Source organism: Polistes fuscatus, unplaced genomic scaffold (assembly GCF_010416935.1).
Source record: "Polistes fuscatus isolate 324 unplaced genomic scaffold, CU_Pfus_HIC Scaffold10, whole genome shotgun sequence".
In the NCBI taxonomy this organism is placed as follows: Eukaryota; Metazoa; Arthropoda; class Insecta; order Hymenoptera; family Vespidae; genus Polistes; species Polistes fuscatus.
The window spans coordinates 1,852,211-1,878,235 of NW_025112998.1; the positions used below are offsets into that span (position 1 = coordinate 1,852,211).

Consider the following 26,025-nt stretch of genomic DNA (forward strand, 5'->3'; position numbering starts at 1 on the left):
ATTGTTATAAAAAAATTCTGTTTTAATGTTATTAATGTAATTGCTCTCACGTATCCTTGCTACTAGTATAATAATTTATATCCGATTTAAATAGAGTCAGGAAGTTTAGATATAACAATTGAACACATTCATGAAAGAGCGTATTCTAATTCTAAAAATGACATGCCTTTGAGAACAAGACGCTTGTACTAAAGTAGAATATCATTTCCTTGTGTGAAAAGATTTTATGGCGCCATTAGTCATGTCATTGATTTTCTCATGAATATGAAATTACATGAAATGTTATATTTTAACTAATCTTACAATAAAACATAACAAAAAAGTACAAGAAGTATAAGAAAAGAAAAGAAAAAAACTGTTCTAATACTTCGTTACTATATATCTTGCATTTTTTCATCGGTGGTAAATATATACCTTCACATATTATTTATTTATTATGGCATTAAATGAATACTTTACACTTTGCAATATTACTTAAGGAGAAATGACAACAAGATCCTTATTTTCATTTTATAAAATTTAGTTCCTTAGAACAGTTTAGTGATAATGTGGTTAATATGAACATAATGCTACAGATGATCATGAATATATGATAGTTTTATATTAATAACCAACCATTGATCAATATCACTGATAGCCCGTGTTTCAGTTGTGCATTTAATATTATCTTACTTGTTTAGGAATATACAATATTGGCCATTCGTTAAAAGATAGTGTGTGCAAAATTTCTCTAGTAGCTAAATTGAGAATATAATATGCAAAATTTTTTCATGTCCATATTTATGGAACTTGAATCATCTTATGCACAATTTTATGTTCAATATTATATTATGTTTGTTCATTAATATTTCTGCTGATGTTCTTTGGTTGGTTGAATATATGTTAATCTCAACACTTACAAACCTTCAAGCACTCTTGTTCGCAAAAAGCTTGCAAATAACTTGCGTATCCTGTCAACAAACATGATAAGTGAAGTGCTATAACTTGTTCCAACTTACACTTGTTGATATTATGAGACTGATTCTCCATCAGCAAGATTGTGAAGATCTGAATAATTTACAATAGCACGATATAAGAGTTCATATTGAGCCTGAAACAAATATTATTTTATATAATAAATTACTTAGTAGTTTTATACATATTTAATTAGCGAATAATAATAATTATTTAAAAGTCTGTGACTCTTACAAAAGTACTGATCATGCCATGCCGTTGAGAACGGAGTTTCTTTGTTGTTGTAAAAATATCTACACGTTTCTCAGTTTGTAATTGTTGCACTAATATGCTCAATGCCACAAACATCGAACTTCTATCCGAACCATAACTGCAATGTACTACTAACGAGCCACTTGATTCTGTTTGATTTACAAGTTCAATTAGACCTCGTGTTACTTCAGGTACTTCGCCCTCCACTGTGGGCCATCCATGATACTGATATTGTGTTACGACTACGATTTCATCTGTCTTTGTATTACATACACAGAACTCTCTTCGGGTGTAATAAGGACAGCTTTCGCTTTGAATGTATCGTACTTTTATATGATCATAAGTAGTTTCATCATCAGGCCAATATCGTGGACATTTTCGTGGTCCTTCATTCAACTATAATAATGCAATTTATATAAATGCTTTACTTTCATGTATTCATTCTATTTTCTTCACTTTTAAACTATAATATTTTATCTCAAGAAAATACATTATTCTTATAATATATCTATAAGATGTATTAATTATCTTATAAGTTGGAGTCACTGTAATTCCATTTATCACCCAACTTTAACTTTATGTAATAGTCAAATTCATTTTATTGCGTACGTAATGATAATTTACGCAATATTCTAAATGTATATAGTAGATTGTTTACAAAGGAGAAAAGAAATAAAGAATGGTCATATCATTAATTAGAATTTATAAATACAGTTACTTACGTCAGATAACATTACTATTGTAGATATACATTGTTCTGAAATCATCCTCCAAAAATCAGCTATAGTAGTTTCCAATGGATCTTGTGTGATAACAAATGATTCAAAATTATCGTAACCTTCAATAAATGAAGCATTTATATATGTTGAATGTTCTCTGCCTGGGACAGGTGTAAGTATTACACGATTTCTGTCATATGGTATTACTAATTCACTTCTATTCTTTGCTCTGTTTTCATCACCTCCTCCAACAGAGAAAGATTTTCTATCTTCTAATAAAGAACTAATTTTCTGTAAAGATAAAAAATAAAAATTGATCAATACCATTATAAGAATAATACCTTTTATCTTAAAAAATAAATTTCTTTTATTTACATCATATTCCTCTTCCATTCGACATTTTTCTTTACCATTATCTCTCTGTCTTAATCGTGTAACAGTTGCTTTTAATTGGGATGCTGGAATTTCTGTATCACCGTATTGTGCCATTTCCATTAGTGCACGATAAATAAAGATATACTGTTTCAAAGATTGCACCAAAAAGTTTCGTTGATGTCTTAAATCACATACTGTATTAAAAATAGATACTTGACCCTCTTCTGTTAATTGTTGTAATAAAGAATCTAAGGCGACTAACGTTCCTGTTCTACCAACACCTGCACTACAGTGTACCAATATTGGTCCTTTTTCCAAGGAATATGCTTCATTTACTCTTTTAATAAATCTTAATATTGCATGAGGATGTTCTGGTGCCATAAAATCTTTCCATACAAGGAAATGATATTGTACTATAGTACGGGCATCACGTTCTCCAAGACGTGTCATTTTTAATTCACGTACAACATAATCAGAATATGCTCTCTCCTGAATGTGTTCAACCGTTATATCCCCAAAATTTTTCGTTTCACCCTTGTCGGGCCAATATTTTGCACACTTTGTTTTAGAATATTCCTCCAAATTAGTTAACATAAGAATTAATTCTAAATGTTGTTCCCAAATCATTCTCCAATAATCGCACACTGTATTTTCCATAGGACCTTGTGCACATATGAATTTTTTACGTTCTTTATAACCAAGAACGAAATTTGCATTAATATAATCTGATCCGCAAATACCATCTATTTGTGCAAGTCGTACTCTAGTTTGATCATAACATTTAATATCTGGATAACGATTTTTATATAAATTTTCTCTAGCTTCAGAAGCACGCGTAGTACGATCTGTAAATCTATCAGGCAATAATTCAAATTCATGTTGAAAGCCATAATCAGAATCTCTGTGACGCTGAAGATATACTTGCAACAATTCATTTTTTGGAATTGGTGGCATATCAGGTGGGCTTGCAGCCACAAGCTGATGCCTCCCGCGAAGACTTCGACAAAGATGCCTATAATAAATATTTAAAATAAATTCTATATAATTATAAAAATAATTTAATAATTTTATCAGTAATAAAAAATATTTAATAATTGATTAAAATAATTACAAAAATTGTTATTTACCCACCTGAAACTATTTCTTAAAGTTATAATTTCTTCTCCCCTTTGCTGTGCACGTTTAGTATATCTATGTAATATGCAAAGTGCAATAAGCGGGATCATAACGATCAATATTAAAACAATAGAAATTTGCAATATTATTTCAAGCATAGTTACTTCATCAGCTGTTATACTTCGTAGATCTATTCCTCCATAAAGAGGATTAAAATAACCACTGTAAGCAGGTAGAAATCGATCCTCACTACTACTGAAAACTACAAAGAAATGTGATTGAAAATAAGATGCCATTAACATTAACTGTAAGCCAAAAAATGTATACCAACCAATGACCTCTATGAAACCGGTATAATTCGATCTTTCATCCAAAAAACCATCATTTATAGAAGGCAACGATGAGTCTAAAGATTTGTCATTAAAAATTGTTTTAGAATTTAATGAATCTTCTCTTTTTCTACGCATTGTAGATTCTGTATTATCCTTGATAATTATATTCGGAGTTGTTGTTTCTACTTTTTGTTCAATAGTAGTTAATTTAGTTTTAGGATTAATAGAAGTTGTTGTTGGTACTGTACTGGAAACAGTTGTAGTTGTTCCATTAATTGCTGGTGTCGGAGATTCAGTTTCAGGAACAAAATGTAATACAGATGGTAGTCCTTTAGTTCGAAGGCCAATACATCGATTACATTGAACACTGCCATTAAAAGATACTCCATCGCCGAGGAAGATTTCAGATATTAATTGATCACTGTCAAATGCTTCTGCGGCATATGCACCGCCTGTTGGAGAACTATGGGCATAACTATAGGAGTATACATTTATTTCTTCAGGTGGTGGTAAATCAGAAACAGATGTTTGTGGTGCTAATCTCACTAAGAATATTCTGTAACAACATATTGGTCCATTTCTCTCAGAAATACGAGGTAAATACAATTTAAATAACTGTCTACCCTGATTTTCAATTTTTCTCCATGTTCTCATATTTAAACTGTCTCTGTCAGGGATAGTAACTGGAGTAGTGCAATTACCAATTGAATCTTTTCCTGGGGAACGAGACCTAGTCACACCATGTACGTATACCTTTTAAAAAAATAGCTCATTTTATTATAATTATTCGTGAAATTATATAATATATGTGATTCACAATTTTATCATATACAAAATTGAAAAATACCGTATAGTTTGTGTTTGATGGTATTTGACCATATCTAAAATTGTTTTTGTTGGAAATACTCCTAAATAAATTCCAATTTTCAATATCTAATCGGCCCATATCATTTTTAAATTTTGCTATCCCCGTTAAATTTAGATTATATCGAGTTATGAAACCATTTGGTTTTTTTGGTGGTAACCAAGTAATATAAATAGAACTGGAACTACTTATGTTATCATATTGACACGTAACTACCAATTCTTGTGGAGGACTAGCCACTGTAATGAAGAATATTTTAATTCATTCAAATTCGCAAATCCATAATGAATAAAATATTGAATTTTATTTATTAATACCTCCATCTAATGTTGTGCCATTCACCTCAGTACTCCAATTACCACACTGTTTTGTATATTCACTGCAAGCAGCAATTTTAAATATGTAATTAGTAGCTGGATCAAGATCTACAAATGCATATATAGTAAACTGCTGTGCTGGATAAACAGCTTGTCGTTTTTGATCTCCGTGTGTTGCCATTAAATTGTAAAAGTGTACATGTTCTTTCAGATGTGGTGGTGGTACAGTCCATGCTATAGTAATAGAATTTTCAGTAACTCCATTAACAGAAACTTTTGGTATAAACACTGGATCTATAAAGTAAATTTTATATGTAATTTGTAATTATTATTATTATATATTAGGATCTTATAATAATAGCTAGATGTTATGCTTTGTTTAAATACCTTTTTCTAATGTAGTGACCCATTGCGGATAAAATTGTATATGAGATGAACCAAGAGCATTATTAGCGCTAATTCCAATTTTATATGCCGTTCCATTTTCAAAATCTTTCAAAACATAACTCGAGACACCTCCACCAATTTGTTCTTTATAATATAGAAATCTATCTGTTCCATTTTTCATATATCTAATTAGATATTGTTGAATTGGTTCATTACCATCATCTACTGTCCAATTTAAGAAGATACTACCAGCGCCAACAGCTTTTATAAAATCAATGCTAACTTTTGGTACATCGATTACAAAAAGATTTTTATAGGCACTTATTGTGCCCTTGTTATCTTCAGCTTGACAAACGTATGTACCATTATCTTTGCGAGATAGATCTTTAAAATCTAACGTCATTATTACATAGGTTTCATTTACATGTGTAACAGTCGAGTGATTTTTCAAATGTTCATTAGTTTTAGTATCGTTTCCTTTAAACCAACTAAAATTTGAGAGTGGATAGCCAAATACATGGCACGTCAAATTAGCTGATTCTAATACTTTAGTCCTAACATCTTCATCCGATATTATTCTGCCAGGTTCTAAAATATATAAACACAGTTGATGATTCATATATTCTAGATAAAATAGCATAATTGATTATTTATCAATATGCAAATAATTATACCTATCACCCTAATATGAATCTCTTTTTCAAGAAGTTCTCCTTCAGTAGTACGAGCCATACACTTGTAATCACCGGTATCATTTCTACTTGCTTTCTTAATATCAAATCGTCCGGCATTTTCAAAATCTTTTATTGTTGTAAGATTGTTCCCCTTGGCAGTCCACCAGACTTGGCCAGGCACATTAAGTTTACATGTTAAAGAAGGTGTACTGTCTGCTTCAATTCCATCTATATCTTGAGATATTGTTATTTCTAATGTAGCAGTTTTTTCATTATTTTGCCAAATATTTTCTGTCTTCTCTGTGTCTAAGAATAAAATATTTTATTTCAAATGAATTCTTGTTTATTGTTTACCAATAAACTCTAAGCTTATTCCAAACGTTATAATTATATATAAATATTGTTAATGTGAATAATACTGACAATACTAAAAAATCTATATTAAATTTGTAGATGCAATACTAATGCATATATATATGCGTATGATATATCCATTTTCTCTATTTATACTCTTTCCTTCAATATATATAACTTATAAAGAACTTCTAATATTATAATTCTCTTCTATTTAAATCAAAAAATATTACGTAGAAAAAATAAAATATATACACTTATTTTATATAAATAATAAATAAATTTCATTTTTGTATCCTAACTAAACTGTCAAGAAAAAGAAAAAAGAAAAAAAAAAAGAAAAAAGAAAAAAGATAAAAAATAGTTTAGTAATCCTAGATTTCATATACAATTGATTGTATAAGTATACGAGTAGCATTAAATCCGTGAAAACAAACTAATTATATCCAAATTAATATAAATATAATTGATCTATATATATAAAGATCAATGATTAATTTTTCTAATCGAGAATGAGATAAATATAAAGACATTTTTGTTGTATAATTATAGTGTTTAGAGGAAATAAGAATGCACGTAGAAAGAATAACATATTATGTCAATTGTCGATTAATTTGTATAATAAATATATAGTAAAACACTAGTGGTGTGTGTTAGAGAAAATAGTGGGACATTATTTAACGCCCATAATGATACATGTTACGCCTTCTTATTATTTTAAAGAGGATATATAATATATATATACATATATATATACATACCCCCGTCATCGAGGCCAGCAGAAACGATAACAAGACAGCAAAGAATTAATAAAGAAGTTTTCAACATCGGCAGATCGTTTAGAAGAAACATGGCGTCGTGACAGCCGGGTGTAAGCGTTATATCTTCTGGCCCTTTTACCACTTTCTAACGTCTTCATGCGCAATCCAAATCCCTCTCAGAAACCCATGTCTCCTTTCTATGGTATCACCTCTTCGCATTTATTACTATTTAAACTTCACTCTAACATTCTACACTGCGCACTTATGTGCGTTAACGCACATTTCAGATATTCCTTATCCACTTTATATTTTGTAACAGTGCTTAGTGAAACTGAATCATATTATTATGGAACATAACGCAGGCAGACTTTTCTACAGAGCCACTACGTGCAACTATATAAACTCCTCTACTTTGAACGCGCATTACTATGCATACAGTGCACTCTAGAGGAATCTGCTTTTATAACTGTACAGTTTTATCGGTTGGTAAGGTAGATAATCGTATGTATCATTTTATGCATTACCTTCTTTTTCGTGATTTCTTAATGTAATTCGTAAGTGCTTCGCGATATTGTAGTTGAAAACGTATGCGTAGATATTCTATATTAATTTCATCAGTAAACTTATACGTAAGGCAATATTTTGAAACCATGAGATAAAAACTTTCATATATTGTCATAGTTAAAATCATCACTTTGTCAAAACTGATAACTGAAGGATTACTTTTGTATGTTTCTATTATATAGGGAAAATATATTAGTTTTCTAATAATACTCGTTGAAAAGGTTTTGCTTCGCAATGGCCGAACTTCTTTTGGATTCTAATATTCGTGGATGGGTATTTCTACCTATAGTTGTTATCACATTTTTAGTTGGAATTATTCGACATTATGTTTCTATATTACTGGCTTCACAGAAAAAAGTGGAAGTTCATCAGGTGCAAGACAGGTAAGCTTGATTTAAATCTTCGATAATTATTTGGTAATTCTTTGATATATTAATGGTACTTCATTTCTTTTTCTATCTCCAGTCAAGTGATGATACGGTCTAGACTTCTTAGAGAAAATGGTCAGTATATTCCAAAGTTTGCATTTATAATGAGACGACATTTCTTTAATAACGAAGAAACAGGATACTTTAAAACACAAAAGCGTGCACCTGTATCACAAAATCCAATGACTGATCCTAACATGGTAACAGATATGTTGAAAGGAAATTTAACAAATGTTTTGCCAATGGTCCTTATAGGTGGCTGGATTAACTGGATGTTTTCTGGATTTGTTACAAGTAAGCTTATAAAGCTAATTACTAATGTAACTTGATAAAAGTATGAAATTTTTTCTAACATTACTAATTATTCTTTTTCAGCTAAAGTTCCATTTCCTTTAACGTTAAGATTTAAACCAATGTTACAACGAGGCATAGAATTAGTCACTTTAGATGCTGCATGGGTATCTTCTGCATCATGGTACTTTTTGAATGTATTTGGATTGCGTTCTATTTATACTCTTGTACTTGGTGAAAATAATGCTGCGGATACATCTAGACTTTTACAAGATCAAGTGTCGGGTGCAGCAATGTCAATGCCATCAGATCCAAAAGCAGCTTTTAAATCTGAATGGGAAGCTTTAGAAATATGTGAACACAATTGGGCACTACAAGGGGTAGATTCAGATCTTACAGGACCTCATAGTAGACCAGATACAAGTGATAGTATATATCATCAAAGTAAATCTTAAATATTCTACTAGCCAACATTTTCCTAAAGATAATAGTATAATCTTATGAAATTCTTGGAAATTTCAACATATTTCTAAAAACATTAAATTAATGATTTATATATATATATCACACAATAAATATAGTATAAATAATTTATATTAATTTAAAAATATTGTAGTAAATTCTATTTCATCCTGTACAAATATCTACCTAAAACTTAAATAAATAATTTTAAATACTAAAGTAATTACAAAGATAACAATTCTTAACATTTCATTGATGGATATAAATCTGTCCGACGATGTTGTTCGCATGGCATATTTTTTCGAATTTTAGCTAATAAATCTAAATCTATTTCTGCTATAGCTATGCCTATTTTCTCAGCGCATTGTGCCAGAACTGTTCCCCATGGATCAATAATCTATAGCAAAATACATAGATGTAACATACTTATAAACAATTGATAACTTTAATACCAATTGAAATCATTTATTTAAAAATATAAAACCATACCATAGAGTGTCCCCAACTTGTACGTTTCTTATTATGAGCACCTGTTTGTGCTGCAGCAATAACATAACATTGTGTTTCTATGGCTCTTGCACGTAATATTACTTCCCAATGTGCAGCACCAGTCTGATACGTGAATGCTGAAGGAAAAGTTAGAATTTGTGCTCCCATATTTCTTAGAAGTAGAGATTGTTCAGCGAAACGCATGTCATAACACTAATCATTTAGTTAAGAAATATTATCTATATCTAATACAGAAAAAATTAAAAAGGATACAATGCTTAAAGCCAAGTAACCAGCTGGTGTACAAACAGGTGGTACTATCTTATCTCCTTTCACAACATAATCTGATTCCATTAAGCGAACACCTGTATCCTTATTATCCATATCGAATAAATGTATTTTGCGATATTTAGATACTAAATTGCCTTCGTTGTCAATTAAAATATGTGTATTACAAATCTTTTCTTCATTGTCAGGTAACTGAAAGTAATTTAATACTAATTATAAGCTGAATAATTTAATGAATGCTAAGTAATGATAAAATTTCAAACTATTGAGATATTATTAATAAATAAAAATATTAAAAAATTAATTATGTATTACTGCCTCATGAATGCCACCTAATGATAACCAAATATTATTTTGGGCTGCAATTTCCTTGTAACGAGTAACTGTTGGACCATTTAAAGGTTCTGCTAATTCAATTATTTCTTTTCTGCTTTCACCCATATAATCGCATGCCTCTGGCAAGAATGCTATCTATAATAATAATAATAATAATAATAATAATAATAATGTATAAAAAGGAAATTTTTAAATATTATTTATTAACTATCGTATATTAATTTTTAAATAAATAATCATTAGTTTTCTTACACAAGCATTTCTTTGCTTAGCTTCATTAACTAACTTGGCAACTATTTCTAAATTTTTTTCTTTATCATTTATAGATCTCATTTGACAAATAGCAACTAATTTGTTTGTCATCGTAGAGATTAATCTTCTTGTTTCTTTCCTAATAAAAATATTTTATAAAGTTAGATTTTAGAAAAAAATTTATCTAAATTATTAATCATTAGATATGAGAAAGTTAAAACATGGCAATGTACAATAACAAAATTAGAATACATTTAAATATATTATATTTAAAATGATCAGTCTACTTCATTTAATCTAAAAGTTACATACATAAACATAACACGTAATAGATTCATGATTAATCGTAACTCGAATACATACTGTTTTATACCATTTTATATCTATACGAATGTTAAACCAGAAGTTCGAAACTGGACAAATAAGAATGCTATATAAACGCCATCTAGCTAGGAATATTCTATAGTGGTATTGCTTAGTGCATGCACGATAGATGAAAAACTTGTTCACTTTGTTACAGCACTACATCAGAGATGGTAAGGATTTTTTGATACTCTCGAAATCTATTAAATATATTTGCATCGTTAATATAATTTGATATTGAGATATACAAAGTGATACTATAATATCTAATAAATTATTTTATGTGTTTCAGTCGGCTCATAAAACATTTATTATTAAGCGAAAGCTTGCCAAAAAGTTGAAACAAAACCGACCCATTCCTCAATGGGTTAGAATGCGTACTGGAAATACCATCCGGTAAGTTGATTGTTATTAGCATTATTTTAATATTTTTCATTGCTATCATATATCATTTTTAGATATAATTTTTCACTATTATGATGAAAATTGTAAAGTAATTTCATTGATATATTTCTTGGTTATGAATTTAATCTAGTAGTAACAATTTGTAAAATGATAAAAATATAAAATAATTGATTTTATTATCTATTAAAGACAATAATTATTTCTAAAAATTCCAGGTACAATGCTAAGCGTCGTCACTGGAGAAGAACTAAGTTGAAGCTGTAATTTAGTCTTAAAACTTGCAGTGTTATCAATTCCATTGACTTAAATGATTTTCTGATATCTCAAATAAAATTCTTTAATTTATCTTGATATAAATATCTTTTCTTAATACCCAATCTCAATAATAATTTTCATAATGTTGTGTAATTTCATGATATGTATCGAATCATTTTTTACTTATTTTAATAAATATTATAAGTAATACCTTTGGCCTAAATTATTTAGTGGTTCACATACTAGATCATATAATATTTTAATTTATTTACACAAATAAAGAATATAATTACAAAGAATTATATATTTTGCGCATTCGCATTTGTTTCAACCAATTCTCTATTTGTTGTTCGCCAGTTTGAGGAGCAGGTAAATAATAATTTTTAGGTGGCTTTCCTTCCTCTAAGCGTACAAAGTAATGAACATACATGTACCTTATTTCTCCGATTCGAGCTCGAGCATGACGTCTTATTCCCTTAATCACAACACCTTTAGTACTAAAAGATTCAGCTGGAATATAATAATACAACTTGTAAATAAAGTTTGGTGCAAATGATAGAATATTTATAAAATTGTAGTTTACTTACCAACCCATAAATTACTTTTAAATTCAACATTATGTTTATGTACGGCTAACTCCTGCGCTTCTAAAATAGTTTCTTTAACGACAATTGCACCTTTCTTATGCATAAAACTTAATTGTTTAATAGCTTCATCTACGGTCATTCCTCTAACAAAACTAGCAATGTACCACATTTTTTTTGGACTGTATTTTATATTTGCCTTCATATGGCATACGTACTGAAATAAAAATGGATCGATACAAAAATATAAATCATACATGATAATATGATTATGTTATATTATATGTAAACAAAATTATGTACTGCCGGTCTTCTTTCTTCATCTGGTGATTGGATGGGAAAAAACTTTTTATTATAGTCTAACCAACTATACTTTTTCTCATCGTCATTCTGGTAATTTTCTTCATCTGACACTTCATTATTTGAGTAAAGTTTAGCCGATGATACTATAGACCTTCGTAATGTTCCAATAAGTTCATTCAAAAAGGGCTTATTATTTAATGACAGTCGTTGTAAAGAGTGTCGAATACTATTCATGTTCTGTGTGAAATTATAATCATTATTTAATTATTCTCATAATAATCATTCTCATAATAAAATATATGTATATGAATATATATACTTTTTCTATATAAGTAAATGAACATTTAATTTCTGTATAATGTTGTGTACTTACGTATAATGTGATATATGTATTTGTGCAGAATTAAATGTTATTATATAAAATGACAATGATTGCAATAATATAAATACAGTATTTCTTAATTCATACTTTGTTATTATTAATCTAATAGTGATTTAAAACTTTAAATGTTATGTTATATACTGTAATTGAGAACCGTAAATGAGTTCTAAAGATTGTGGATGCAACGCCATCTGAGATTTCTGTATCAGAAAGTGAACTAACAATCAATATGGCTGCATTAGGCGCGATATATGAATATAATCTGTAGAGAAAAAATTACAAGAAAATTATCGAGTATATATTTAACGATAATTAATAAGTTTTTATATAAATCGTAATTCCTATTGATCAAATTTGAATTTGTCAATATAAGTGGTAACGTAGTTATTGTAAAAATATATTTAACAAGTATATTATATGTTATATCTATTAAATATATACAAGGTATCCTAAGAGTCGTTTTACTGAGAAAAATAAAACAAAATAAAAGATCAATATTGGTTTATTAAATATTAGCTTGCCCACAAAGTTCGATGAAATTTTTGAAGAAAATACATATTTATAGATTGTCATTTATAGACTGTTAAAAAACTATGGGCCTACGATGTCCCTATTTTAAATATATAGTAAAACAAATTTAGAATTTTGTAGTTCGATGAAGTGACTTCTGGGACAACCTGTATATATATATAAAGTAAAATGCTTTCCTGTAGATATGTCGGTGTGGCGAAAAGTATAATTTCGTTGGTTGGAGAAGAAAAGCAGGTAGTCATGTTAGAAGTGGACAAAACTTAGACTGCCAGTTTGTTGAGAGAACACAGATGATCGTCTTAAGTGAGTTACACAAGATTGTCCTAGTTTTTCTTTACCACTTTATTTATCGTTACAACTTACAACTACGAATACGTAGGTGAATACCTACGTGAGTTTGTATTTATGTATAACATACATATATACGTATACATACTTTTCTACAAGTCCCTTGACAGTGTACTTACTTTTGAAGCTTGAAAATCGAGTAAATGCAATGCGCCTTAAAGCACGCTTCGCTTCCATTTAAAAGTTTATTTACAGTTCCTAACTGCGTGTAGGTATATCTCAAAAACATTTCAAAAATAAATATATTCACGAATTGAGTTGCCCCGAGTCACAAGACACGTCTTTTCCCTTTTTCCTCTTTAATTTTCTTACAATACAAATTTTTCACAAGTTTTCTTCCCGTATTGAATACGATCACATCGTTCAACTGTGAGTTCTATTGGGAATATCAAGACAATAGTTACGTGATGACAGCATTCAGAAACTCTCGCTCAATCTCTCCTTCTTTTTATTTTTATTCTTTTCTCTCTACTTTTTCCTTATCTTCGCCGTCGTTGTCCATTTCGGTTTCGTACGACGAGCGAAAACACATCTGCCAGTTTTTAAAGGCGACATCATATATCATAAACGCGAGTGAAACGTTAAGGGTGAGAGAGGGCTAACGGCTGGACCATCTATCTTATACGGCTTAACTCGGAACATTCAACATATATATATATATATATATATATATATGTATCTAGGTACGTGTGTGTGTATGTGTCTCTCTCTCTCTTTCGTAATATAATATATATACTTATATATTATATATACCTATATGCTGTATGTTCCAATATGAAGAGGTGTTGTAACCGTCGTCTGGGTTGTCCTCGGACGACGAGAAGACTTTTTCTTGATTATAAATATATATATAATACAAAATGTATTTACAGGTCTAATAAAAAAAGTCTATTTAAGGATATAAAAATCCTATAAATTTACGTAACTATGTATTATATTTCAAGTTAAAAATAAGTCTTATTCATCGTAAGTTTTCAGAAAAGAAGATGCAGATAAAGTTAAATGTGTCAGAAAAACGAATGGCAGAAAAGGAGAGAGATAGGAAGTTCCAGTATTGGTAAATTGAGAGGTTCTCCTCGGGATCAAACTGGAATCCTTGGAATTTACATTTTATGATATTTGTCGAGTCCTTTCCAGCTAAGAAAAGAGCGGAGGACGGGAAGGTGGCTCCTAAGCCAAGCCATCTCTCTGGTTCCCACACAAATATTCTTACTAGAACGTATCTCTCTTTTCTCATTTCTCTCTCCCTCCCTCCCTCCCACTCTCTCTTTTTATTTCTTTCTTTTTCTCTTAACACGACTACTCTATATTATTTCCAAGATATAGCGGGCTTCTAAAAAGAAAAAGTAAAAAAAAGAAAAAAGAAGGAAAAAGAAATACCAAAAAGATGGCTGTGAGATGCTCATTACGAGCATTTTCAAGTCTCCCAGGTAAATGGGGAGTGCACATTTTTGAAATCGGTCTTAAGGTGTCTTATTTTATCTTACCGAAAAGCATACAAGAGAAAGAGAAAGAGAGAAAGAGAGAGAGTAAGAGGTTGGGATGGATAAAGTCGGATATCCTTTATTTATGGCTTTTCTTCGCTCGCGAGAAACCGTTTCGCATCTTAATCCCTTTCTCTGTTGTATATCGCCGTTGCCTTTCGTGGCCAGTAAATTTTCCGAGGCGTCATCGAAACGCTTATATTCTGAATGAGTTTCACAATTCGGTTTTGCAGTCATCCCTCAGTATCTTTCTTATCTTTCCTCGTTATTTCTTATTTTGATTTAGGTCAAGAAAGGATTTAAGTCGAATGAATTTGATTTATAATTAATGATCTTAATTGGTTTTAACATGGAATTATTTATGATTTAAAAATTTCTATCTAGATAGGATACAATAGTGTATCATATTTTAAACTGTAAAATATGAATATATATATATATGTGTGCGTGCGCGCGCGCGCGTGTGTGTGTGTGTGTGTGTGTGAATATACGAACATTTTTGTTTAATCTTTATCGCGTATGATTTTTTAATTAAAATGCTAATTTATATCTAACTGCAAAAATAAAGAAATTATATATGTGGCAATAATAAATATAATTATTCTTACAATTAGTAATACAATTACTTAAAGCTCGTAAAAGCCGACTCTTTTCATTTAAACCTTCAGCTTTAAAATGAAATCTTGTTTATCAAAATCGGTCAAGGATTACGGCTGAATTCATTACTGGTGTAAACCATTAGAAAACCAGGAGTGGTGTACAGCTTTAAGTAATATAATTATACTAAGTACACTATACTTATTCTATCAAATATAATTATATATTATAAAAATTAGAGAGAGAGAGAGGTTACGTAGTGAAAAGAAGAAAAGAACTACTTCTATGATAAGAAAAATGTACTAGTTAGCAACTAAACAAAATTTATAACTTTAAAACAAAGTAATTGTTCTTTTACACCAAGAACGTTGATTGAAATATTTGTATGTTTTAAAACGAAACTCTTCTCTCTCTCTCTCTCTCTCTCTCTCTCTCTCTCTCTCTCTCTCTCTCTCTATACCCATTTCTAATAAATCAACAACCAAGAAAATTTTCAAAATCTCTAGAATCAAGTAGAATTTTTTCGTCGTTACTGAAATTTAACATTAAGGTGGCTAATTGTTCTCAGTTTCGCACGAAACCACGATCGACAATTAGCCGTTGAATTTGTAAAGTTCGATCGTGCGTCCCTTTTTTAGGCTCGCTTCGATGTAACACAACGTACATATCTACATATAATACATACGTATATATATATATATACACACACACATATTATCTATAAAGACATATTAATATACAAAAATATCTATGTATATTTCCCTTTCTCTCTCTCCCTATATATATATAGTTATATATATATATATATATAACTATATGTAAGTATATAGAAACGTTCGAGTGGACCTTCGCCCATTAATCCGAAAATAATTACGCGCTCGCGCGCGTACTCGGTTGGTCGGCCGCGGGCATGGGCGCGAACCCACGATACCACGCGAAACCGTTATTGTTCCACTGATATCTGGATCGCATAAATACCGGTATCCGTTGCATTCATTTGCCCCCGTTATCGTTGCCACGGCGAACATTTATTACGCCGTTGACCGAAAGGGCCGCCTGTTCGCCTTGTTAATTCCATAATTGAACGGTAAATGTGAACGCATCGAACTATAGTGATTCAGAAAATTGATCCGATCTAAATATATATTTTCTAATACTGTAATTTTATATTTTTTTCTATTCTAATAATGTGTAACAGGATAAAATTCTGTTTAGTATTATTGATCTATACCGTTTAGTGCATTATGACGTTATTGATGCTATTATGAAATTCTTAATTAATTAATTTCATAATTGAACAGTAGATATAAACATATCGGATTATGATGATTCATAAAATCTATTATAAACGTATGCATATATATCTTTAAATATGATAATTTGTCTTTTTATTTTTTGTACATTTAAAGAATAAGTCCAGTGTTTTTTTTTAACTTCTTCTACCTGCTTCTAGATGATAAAAAAAGTATATTAATAATAATAATATCCGTGTGGCAAGATAAAATAAGATTAAAAGTTCGGTTAAATAGCATGGCACTTTTAATATTTGTTGCGTGTATTATTATGGACTTTGGTTGCGCGATTATGAGACTCTTAATTAATTTCATCGAACGTGAACGCAACGATACGTGCGGTCTACCACGCAAAATATCCGTGGGTGAGTTATAAGGGAAATATAGAAAAACGAGATGTATCTCTAACGAGACGACGAGCGGCACGATTTAATCATCTCTGTTTTAATAACCATCGGAAATCACGAAGTTTCGATGTTTTCAATAAAGGGAGAAGAAGAGAGAAAAAGTAAAAGAGACAAGAGGAGATAGCTGTTGAGTATACTTGTCCTTTGCACTACTACCTTTTTTAAAGCAATGAAATATAACATGCCGCAAATGCTTCTTTTGGCTATCCATATTAAACGGCGTGGAAAAAAATCTTAAAAGAGACTTTGTCACTAACGAAATGTACTTTGAAAGAGCTGTAAGAAGTCTGAAATCGATGCCATAAATGGACAATAGATAAGCATGCATGTCTACAAACATAGCCGGTTCGAAGTCATACATAGCGCGGCGCCGAAAGAACTTATGGGACAATCTAGTATATATGTGTATGCAGTTATATACATGTATAATACGTATCTATTATACACGTATATTCACGAATTTGGTGATTCCGTTCTGTTCGCTTTGAAATACTTGATAGCACCGTGGAAATCGTACATTTTCGCGTGAGCAAACGAGAAGGCTCTTTTTATCGTTGGAAAGCGGATTTTCCAGTCTCGTTGAGGTACGTGATTTTTCCGACGATGGACAATACGTTATCGTCTGGGTTTCATTTAAGATAAACTCATCGAGAGGGATCAGACCATACGTGATTTCCACGAAATTCTATCTTCGAGACCAATGGGAAAAAAATATTATTAATATATATATATGCACCAATAACTAGAAATAGGATTATTTTGAAATTATATGGGATTTACGAGATATATACTTTGTTCTAATTTGTGTGAGCCTTTGTAACTTATATTTAATATATCTACAATTCTTGTGAATTAAACAAAATAATAATAGTAGGGTAATAAATATTCATATTTTCCCAAACAGTAATCCAACCCCAAAAAACAGTTTCCCAATTTTTATATATTTCTATTTTATATACAATTTGCCGTTTAAAGTTTATTAGTAATCTATTGTTGTTTCGTCACAGTCGTTGTTTTCAATACAATTGTTCTTTACAGCCATTGTTTTCATACACTGTGATTTTCCTTCTGTGATAAATAAATTTCTCTCTATCTTTCTCTTTCTCTTTGTCTGTCTGTCTATCTGTCTGTATGTCTGTCTGTCTACCTGCCTGTCTGTCTGTCTGTCTGTAGCCGTTTTACACGCGTTACCTCCCTTTAGTACTTCCCATTCCGCGTCATTTGCCATCGACATGGATGTTCCACGCTCGCGAGACTTGTTAGCGGTTATCCGGCTGGATTAGCTCAGCCACCGTTTCGAATCGGATAGGTGTTAATTACGAAGATGCTTCATTGAACAAGCGATATCAGAGAACATCGTGAGTTACTTCGACCCCAGTAACTACTATATTTTTTTTTTCCCCTATTATGCAAAGTTACAAGTTTATATTTAAGAAATAATTACATTTGTGTTTGATCATATTTTATGTTACTTAGTAATTTAAAACGTCAAATAAATTCACGTATTACCTAGTTATTTCAAGAATATCCAAAATTATATACTTTAATGTTAACATATATAATATATATGTTAACTGTCTTCACCGATCCTCTGTGTTTTCTAAAGCTTAACTCTCTTCGTCATAATGTAAACTCGATATGTATTTGTGGATAAGATTTACGCATACTAATCTACTCTAGTAATCTATCTACGAAGTTATTAATTAACCGTTGCTATTTCGATGTCTTCTTATTTATTGAATTATGCTGTAACAAACGATGATTTTCATGTCTTAATTTAATATTTGTGATAGAATAATACAAATTTTTCTTATCAAACTTATTTTTTCTCTAAGATAAATTATATATACTTTCTATTTATATAATTCTCTTTTTTATTATTTATAATAATAATAATAATTATGTTGGGAGAGTTTTTCTTATTACTCGTACGTACAAAGTGTAATCTACCATTAGGGGTATGTTTTCAAAGTTAATTCAGGACTTTGATCGGTAGATGGCGTTCGATGTTCGGGGGATGATTATTTTGATTTTCTGAAAAGTGTTTTGTTGATTTTTATATAAAATATATATTTATAAAATAACCTAAACTTACCGGAAAATCCATTATTATAATTAAAAGAAAATCTCGATTATGTTATCAAATAAATTGATTTCTAACTTAATCTTATATAAAATATTTTAATATATTATTATATTTCAATATAGTAAAAAAAAAAAAATATTTTAATAAATAAAATATATATCCGACGAGAGTAATATCCAAACGGTTGTATACGTAAACAGCAAATGTTTGCAGTTTGTTTTTAATATCCTACAGGCGAAATATTGAAAATCATTTGATTCGAAATGTTTCTTTTGATTTCTCTCTTTTACTCCTCCACCCTGCCCCTATTTTATCCGGCTCGGAGCGATTAATAGCATTTTTTTTTTTACGTTGGATCCATGAACTAATCGACGAATTATTAACGAGCGACGATAGATAAACGATATTTGTATCTACGATTCAACTTTGTTTTTATTTTTTGAAATTTGTACTTTTTTTTTTTTTATATTTTTAATCGGAATCAGACATTATTTTTCCTCTCTCTCTCTCTCTCTCTCTCTCTTTCTCTCCTATTTTTTGTTTTATTCGTATTGTACTTTCAATACGATGTCCGATCACATTCAATGTTGTCCACCTGCCGAAATCGAAAAAAAATTTGTATTTTCCTTTCCCATTGATTTCGAGCGAAACGTCCATGAATTCAAAGAGATTAAAGGCCTGGGCCCGGAGGCGTAGAAAAAGTGCCGTGTGCTCGTTCGAGCGACGAAAAATAATTCGAGCATCGGTGCACGAGGATCGTTCGAGATTGAGGATCGCGAACACGTAGGCGCTTAACGAGGGAGCTCGTGCGGAGAGAACGAAAGGAGGAAAAAGAGGAACGAACGAACGTTGAGTTTTATTTCGACTTCTCTGACGTTATCCGTCTACTGCCGATCGGTTTATCGGCTTACTTTAAAGAAAACCAAGAGGAAAGCAGCAGAGAAAAGAAGGCAAAAGTATGGAACAATAAATAGAAAAGATAAATAATACATTTATACCTATGAAATATGACAAATATTAGAAATAAATTATTAGGTTGCTTTTTTTTTTTATAACGTTACATATCGTGTATAGCGAAAGAAAAGCAAGATAAAAAAAGAGTAGACAGCAAATTTCGATGAATGTGCAACGACGAGTATTGAAAGAAGATAACAACCGATTTCACATTACACATATTATACAAAGCAATTATAAAATTAGCAAATTCATAAATTACGATGTATTCTACATTCGAAAATGAATAAAAACAATCTACGCTCTCGATTGGATATCTCGATCCAGAAATATCTATTATAACATATTATTATAATTTGAAACATATTATATTAAAATATTCATTATAATTATATTATTACAATACATCGAATCTGTATTAATAATACAAATATTTAAATATATATGGAATATTAAAAAAGTTATAAACGAGGCCTCTTGAAATATGTAAATACACAACATATAACAAAAATATATACATAAAAATCTACTGAACGATATCATATATTATATGTATATTATACGAACATATAGAAAAGCAGACAAACACAGGATACATAATATTATATAAGTATGTATGTATACTGTGACTGGTGAGACGAGTGGAAAACGAACGGGATTAGGCAACTATGTGCGTCACGTCTGGCTTCTGGATTACATTTATACCTCTCATACACCTCCCGTCTTCTTCTTCTTGGTACTACCTTCCACCTCCCACCTTATCCCTAACATCCACCTCCTATTCGAGCAACGAGCAAAGGGTAAACTGAGCCCAGGGGGCCGATGCGCCAATACGTGCCTATAATCTTCCTACTCTTTTTACTTCCCCCTCCCTTCCTCCTCCCTCCCTCCTCCCACCCTCTCTCTCTCTTTTTATTTCTTTCTTTCTTTCTCTTTTTTTATACACAAAGTGTTATATTTTGTTCTTTTACACCTTTTGCGAATGTGCTCATAAGTGTTGGTTCATCTAAGTTAGGACGTATATATATGAGGGTATACTACTTATGGTTCTCCAAGCAAATAAGCAGGCTAGTCTTTAACACTTTTCCTTCGAGAAGGTCAACACCAAAGGATTAATTCACGATGGCGATAGGTCTATCTTTCCTAATCTTGTTACTCTCTTGGGACAGTTTATTTCTGAACTATGTCTCTTGGCCATCACACGAAACTTTTTAACGGAAGGATTTAGAATTACCCAGAGGAAACTGCAAATTTGATGTAGAAGTACTTTTCTTATCGTATTTATTACATCAAAGTAACGAATTTTCGATTAGGATTAAGTAATCGACGGTAAATAGAAAATAATTTTATCTTTACAAAATTTTTCATGCTATTGTCCAATGTAAATGTTAAGAAAAAATTTTGTTAATCGTTAGAAATCTGAATTATGACGAGATTCTTGTCTTTATCCGAAAAAAAATTATTACCACCGAGTTATAGGATACTTTAAATTATCCTTATATTTGTTTTAGGGATAACTCGTGTTCCATATTTCCTTTTTCTGAAGCAAATAAAAAAAAAAAAGAAAAAGAAAAAGAAAAAAATAGTGCTATGTTTTCGAAACGCTTCATCCTCTCGTACCTCTCGGTAAAGGGTGTGATTTACGAGGAAGGCTTAGCGCGAACCCTCTGGTTTGTTTTTATCAATAGTTAATTCGCAATTTACATCCGTTTAAATATTCATACCGCCGTCGTTGCGAAAACCCAAGGCTTTCGGTCCTCCGCATACTTATTCGAGAGTCCCTCTCGTATTTCTCTCTCTCCTATCTTCTTTGCTATCTTCTCTTTCTTTCTTTCTCTTCCCTTTCTTCTCTTTACATTCTTTCTCCTCCTTCTCTTTTTCTTCTTCTTCTTCTTCTTTTTTCTATCTTTTTCTCTCTCGCATGCATCTATCCCTCCCTCCCTCTCTCCCTCTCTCTCTCTCTCTCTTTCACACATATACACATATTCTCTCTTTTTCTTTTTCTTTTCCTTTATTCTTGTTCTCCTACAGGAATGGCAAAACCCAACGGGATACGTTCGGATAACATGTACTCCGAAACCTCTCACGCATTAAATTCTAAAGCCGCTTTCTAGTTTCGAGTCTCCTCTCTTCTAGTCTCGCGATGACTCTACGAACGAGCTCTTCGCGGCGACAAACTTTGCCCTGGAAATGTTGCTGTGCGGTCACATCGACTTACCAGTACATACCTAAATACGTATATACATACCACATGTAGTAACAAATATACCTATACGAACATTTACTTATATACATACATATATACATATATATATATAAAAAGAAAATGCTTTTCACGAATTTCCACATAATCTGAAAGATCCGCGAATCTTCTACTTCTTATCGTTGCACCGCTACTCGATGATAAGGAAAAAGAAAAGTAGATAAAAAGGAAAAGAATAAAAAAAAATAGAAAGGAAGAAAATGATACAACAAAAGGAACATCGATCGTATCACGAGTATTACGTTAGTGGATTCTCTTGAAAATTTTTCCTTCGGCTTGTCCGATACGCCATATAACTCCGATACACGTCTCGTTTACATCCGCAAGGCTACCTCTTTCCAACAACTTGTCAGTCCATACGTATATTTCTGTGTTTTATTCATGAAATGCGGACCTGTCTATCGGTTCTACGAGATAAGATACAGAAAATGTAGATACGGTATTACGTCATGTGATACTTTTCTCTTTCTCCCAATGGATCAATCGTCAAATGAAAATTCTTACATAGAGGCCTATGTGGTTTCAAATTTTGTTGATTTTAACGAAACATTAAGATTATACGACGAAGATTAAAATAAATTAAGCTAGATAATGATTTTGTTCTTTTTGCGGATAGAACGCAATTGTAGAGGAAAATTTTGCTTTTTTTTATTAAGTTCTATTATCAAGTAATGCGGGTTTTTGTAAGAATCCATCTGTGTAACTGGCCAATTGTGTGTGCGCCATATTTATAATATATTTAAAAATATATATTTATATGAATCGGTATGAATTTACCGGGCAGCCAATTAGTTAGATACTGATAAATATATTTACATATGTTTCGTGAAAAATAACAAGTAGATATTCTTTATCTCATTTCTTTTATCTACTATTTTCTGAACAAATACATGGTAGTAGTATAACGATTTGAAAATGCTGGATAAAAAAAGATCGTCTCTTAAAGCGTAGCCTTGTAAAACGCGTTCCCGAGTCACGTTGATATATCTCTCTAGTTTGTCCCACGGCTACTAAAAAGTCCTTTATTTTCAACTGAAAGAGAAAAAGAAAGAGACAAAGAGAGAGAAAGAAAAAGAGAGAGTTAGTTCTCGCGACATCTGCACCCTTCTCACGCCTTTAGCTGGGCTATAGTGAGCCAGTTAGACCGACAATAAGCTGATAATTGAGTTTTTGAATAATTTTACCGATTTAATTTCTGCCTCGGTGAATAGACGGCGTATTTTAAAATTCGTACGGATATTCTTCCAAAGGAGGGTCCTCGCGTTTACTCGTTAAACCGTTAACGCGTGGCGAGTGCTTCAATGTTTGCGATTAATAGCTAAAGAAAGCGAAGAAGACTTCTTTTTTACCTTTTTCTTACTTTTATTTTATTTCAAAACTTTCTTTCTTTCTTATACGAACTCAAAGAGAAACATTTAATCAATCAAATTAGAGATTTACTTCTTCAATTATGAAAAAAAAAAAAAAAAAGAATAAATATTATTTCTGTTCAATCATCAGTATTATACGAAAAATAATTTCAAAAAAATAAAAAAGAAATGAATGTTTTAATAGGTTTATACAAATAATCGTATTAACAGGTTATTGTAATCAATAATATATACGATTTTACGAGACGATGTATTTAGAAAATAAGATAAGCTTCTTTCATCGTTCTGGATTAGTTAAGCTATACTAGAAAGTCCCCAAATCCCCAAAGTAATTAGCCACACAATAGGAAACAACTGGCCCCTCCTATCGTATCTCTGATGCTACGTCCAAAACCAATCTCCAGCAACAGACAATTATTACACCTGTATTTCATACGTTCGCGCATCTCTCTCTCTCTCTCTATCTCTCTCTTTCTATTTCTCTCACTCTCTTCTCTCTATCTATTTCTCCTCTCTCACAACAGCAGCGATAAACGATAAAAGTATTCCTTCGGGTGATGTTCCTTCTCCAAGTCAGTAATGATCGCCCGAGCGAGCCTTTTATTCTTTCTGTTAGAGTTCCTTTGGCTTCGTGATAAATCTTTCCAATTTTTTTATTCTTATCAGTCTTTACTTTTTTTCTTTTTTTCAATAAAACGAATGAAATAAAATTCTGAGACGTGTAATAGAAGACATTATAGTATATTGACATATCTAAAATAAATGTAAATAAAAATGAATATTTAATATGCATTTCAATTGGATGAAGCTCAGTGAAATCATGATGATGCATCTCGCGTGAATCTAATAACGCGTTATTAACGAAAATAAGAAATTATCGACGAGTTTCTTATTTTATTTTTTATTTTAATTTATTATACGCCCGATCACTGAAATTGCAACTAATTCAAAAATTATTATACATTTGATAAATATTTTGATAGAATTTTCTAAAATTATATTTTATATTTTGTGCATGTATGCCTTCAGGAATGCATGCATGTATATATGTATTTTCAATAATAACAATTTAAAGTACTCTGATGCAAGAAAATTGAAGAGGGTCGAAGTTAAATCCAACGATGATCACCTGTAAAAAAAATAAAACTATATTAATCATACAATCAATAAGCTCAATCATAAAATACAAGTCGCCAAATTAGCAGATGCACTTTTAAATTTAATTCCTTATTTATTTTTATCCAATCTCTATTTTATGTTGCATAAAATTAAAATTAAACGCGTGATTTTATATTATAATATATGATAATTAAGAAATGGAAAAGTTTCAAATATTACGTTACTAAAAAAAAATAAAATCTACTTTAATATGTATTACTTTTATACCGCGTCCTTTACAAAAAAAATATTCCAAATATTTAATAATATTCGATCAAAGTTAAAAATCTTAAAGACAGAAAAGGTAACAGAAATTATTGTGACGTTTAACGAACGTTAATTAAGTTTAATATCTAAGAAAACGAAAATCTAAATAGTTTTGACTCTATTAACTAACAAAAAACTTGTGCATCTTTTGAACGATTGATGAGTTTGGCGTAACAAGGAGATGGAATGGTCCATCATCTCCAATTATAACTACAAATTAATGACGAGCAACAAAATAATATAATAAAATATAAAATATGACTAAAGAGCTATTCTCGGAAAGTTCAAACTTGGTGTTGAACCTTTGAAAATAACTCAATAGTCTAGTAGTTGCCCTCTTGTGCCACAATTAAGTGGGGGCCTCTTCGGCATTAGCCTCTTCGGCATTAAGCCTCTTCTTTCTTCATGCCCTAAACTCTGCTGTGAGGCTTTTTCTAAGCGCATTTTACAATACAAATCGTATAGTTACATTTACTCGAATGCCTCAACAGATATTTGATCTAATCGATGAACCTATTATTAACACTTTGCATTTAAAAAATTAAATAATATCAAACAAAAGCAGAAACTTTGTTTTACATCTTATGGTCTTAATTTTAAACTCGACCATTTTTATTTTTTATCTTCACTTTACTTTGTATTTACTATATATATATATATATAACAAATGAAGTATTCAGTAGGAATTACTAAAGAGCAAAGCGTTAATATACTTAATATTAAGTAAGTATCCAACGTATTCAGCTATCTTCACTTATTC

The 26,025-nt window shown here is 30.7% G+C and overlaps 4 protein-coding genes across 8 annotated transcripts; 2 read left to right on the forward strand and 2 right to left on the reverse strand.

The window, feature by feature from the left end:
* Window positions 1–636: 636 nt before the first annotated feature.
* LOC122523868 (tyrosine-protein phosphatase 69D-like) lies at window positions 637–7,432 on the reverse strand. Its single transcript, XM_043645810.1, has 11 exons — window positions 7,107–7,432; window positions 5,992–6,297; window positions 5,318–5,905; window positions 4,931–5,224; window positions 4,596–4,852; window positions 3,748–4,501; window positions 3,432–3,678; window positions 2,301–3,312; window positions 1,929–2,216; window positions 1,189–1,602; window positions 637–1,090 (listed from the first exon to the last, which is right to left on the reverse strand). The coding sequence occupies exons 1-11, from the start codon at window positions 7,195–7,197 to the stop codon at window positions 1,010–1,012; spliced, it is 4,332 nt and encodes a 1,443-aa protein (XP_043501745.1). The 5' UTR covers window positions 7,198–7,432; the 3' UTR covers window positions 637–1,009.
* Window positions 7,433–7,508: 76 nt separating this feature from the next.
* LOC122523889 (ER membrane protein complex subunit 3) lies at window positions 7,509–9,074 on the forward strand. 4 transcript variants are annotated; one of them, XM_043645860.1, is made up of 4 exons: window positions 7,509–7,597; window positions 7,853–8,053; window positions 8,136–8,392; window positions 8,474–9,074. In XM_043645860.1, exons 2-4 carry the CDS (start codon window positions 7,905–7,907, stop codon window positions 8,842–8,844), a joined length of 777 nt encoding a protein of 258 aa, XP_043501795.1. In that variant the 5' UTR covers window positions 7,509–7,597; window positions 7,853–7,904; the 3' UTR covers window positions 8,845–9,074. The 4 variants fall into 4 exon arrangements, with proteins under 4 accessions (XP_043501795.1, XP_043501786.1, XP_043501805.1 ...); XM_043645851.1 differs by having other exon boundaries at window positions 7,517–7,607; XM_043645870.1 differs by lacking the exon at window positions 7,509–7,597 and adding an exon at window positions 7,598–7,660.
* Window positions 8,197–12,539, reverse strand: LOC122523876 (deaminated glutathione amidase-like). Of its 2 annotated transcripts, none has more exons than XM_043645830.1 (9): window positions 12,500–12,539; window positions 12,127–12,363; window positions 11,827–12,040; window positions 11,674–11,749; window positions 10,217–10,355; window positions 9,944–10,099; window positions 9,614–9,820; window positions 9,341–9,463; window positions 8,197–9,248 (listed from the first exon to the last, which is right to left on the reverse strand). In XM_043645830.1, the coding sequence occupies exons 2-9, from the start codon at window positions 12,358–12,360 to the stop codon at window positions 9,093–9,095; spliced, it is 1,305 nt and encodes a 434-aa protein (XP_043501765.1). In that variant the 5' UTR covers window positions 12,361–12,363; window positions 12,500–12,539; the 3' UTR covers window positions 8,197–9,092. The 2 variants fall into 2 exon arrangements, with proteins under 2 accessions (XP_043501765.1, XP_043501758.1); XM_043645823.1 differs by having other exon boundaries at window positions 9,341–9,553.
* On the forward strand, window positions 10,660–11,335 carry LOC122523909 (60S ribosomal protein L39). The gene is made up of 3 exons (XM_043645880.1): window positions 10,660–10,752; window positions 10,872–10,975; window positions 11,200–11,335. The coding sequence occupies exons 1-3, from the start codon at window positions 10,750–10,752 to the stop codon at window positions 11,246–11,248; spliced, it is 156 nt and encodes a 51-aa protein (XP_043501815.1). The 5' UTR covers window positions 10,660–10,749; the 3' UTR covers window positions 11,249–11,335.
* Window positions 12,540–26,025: the final 13,486 nt, after the last annotated feature.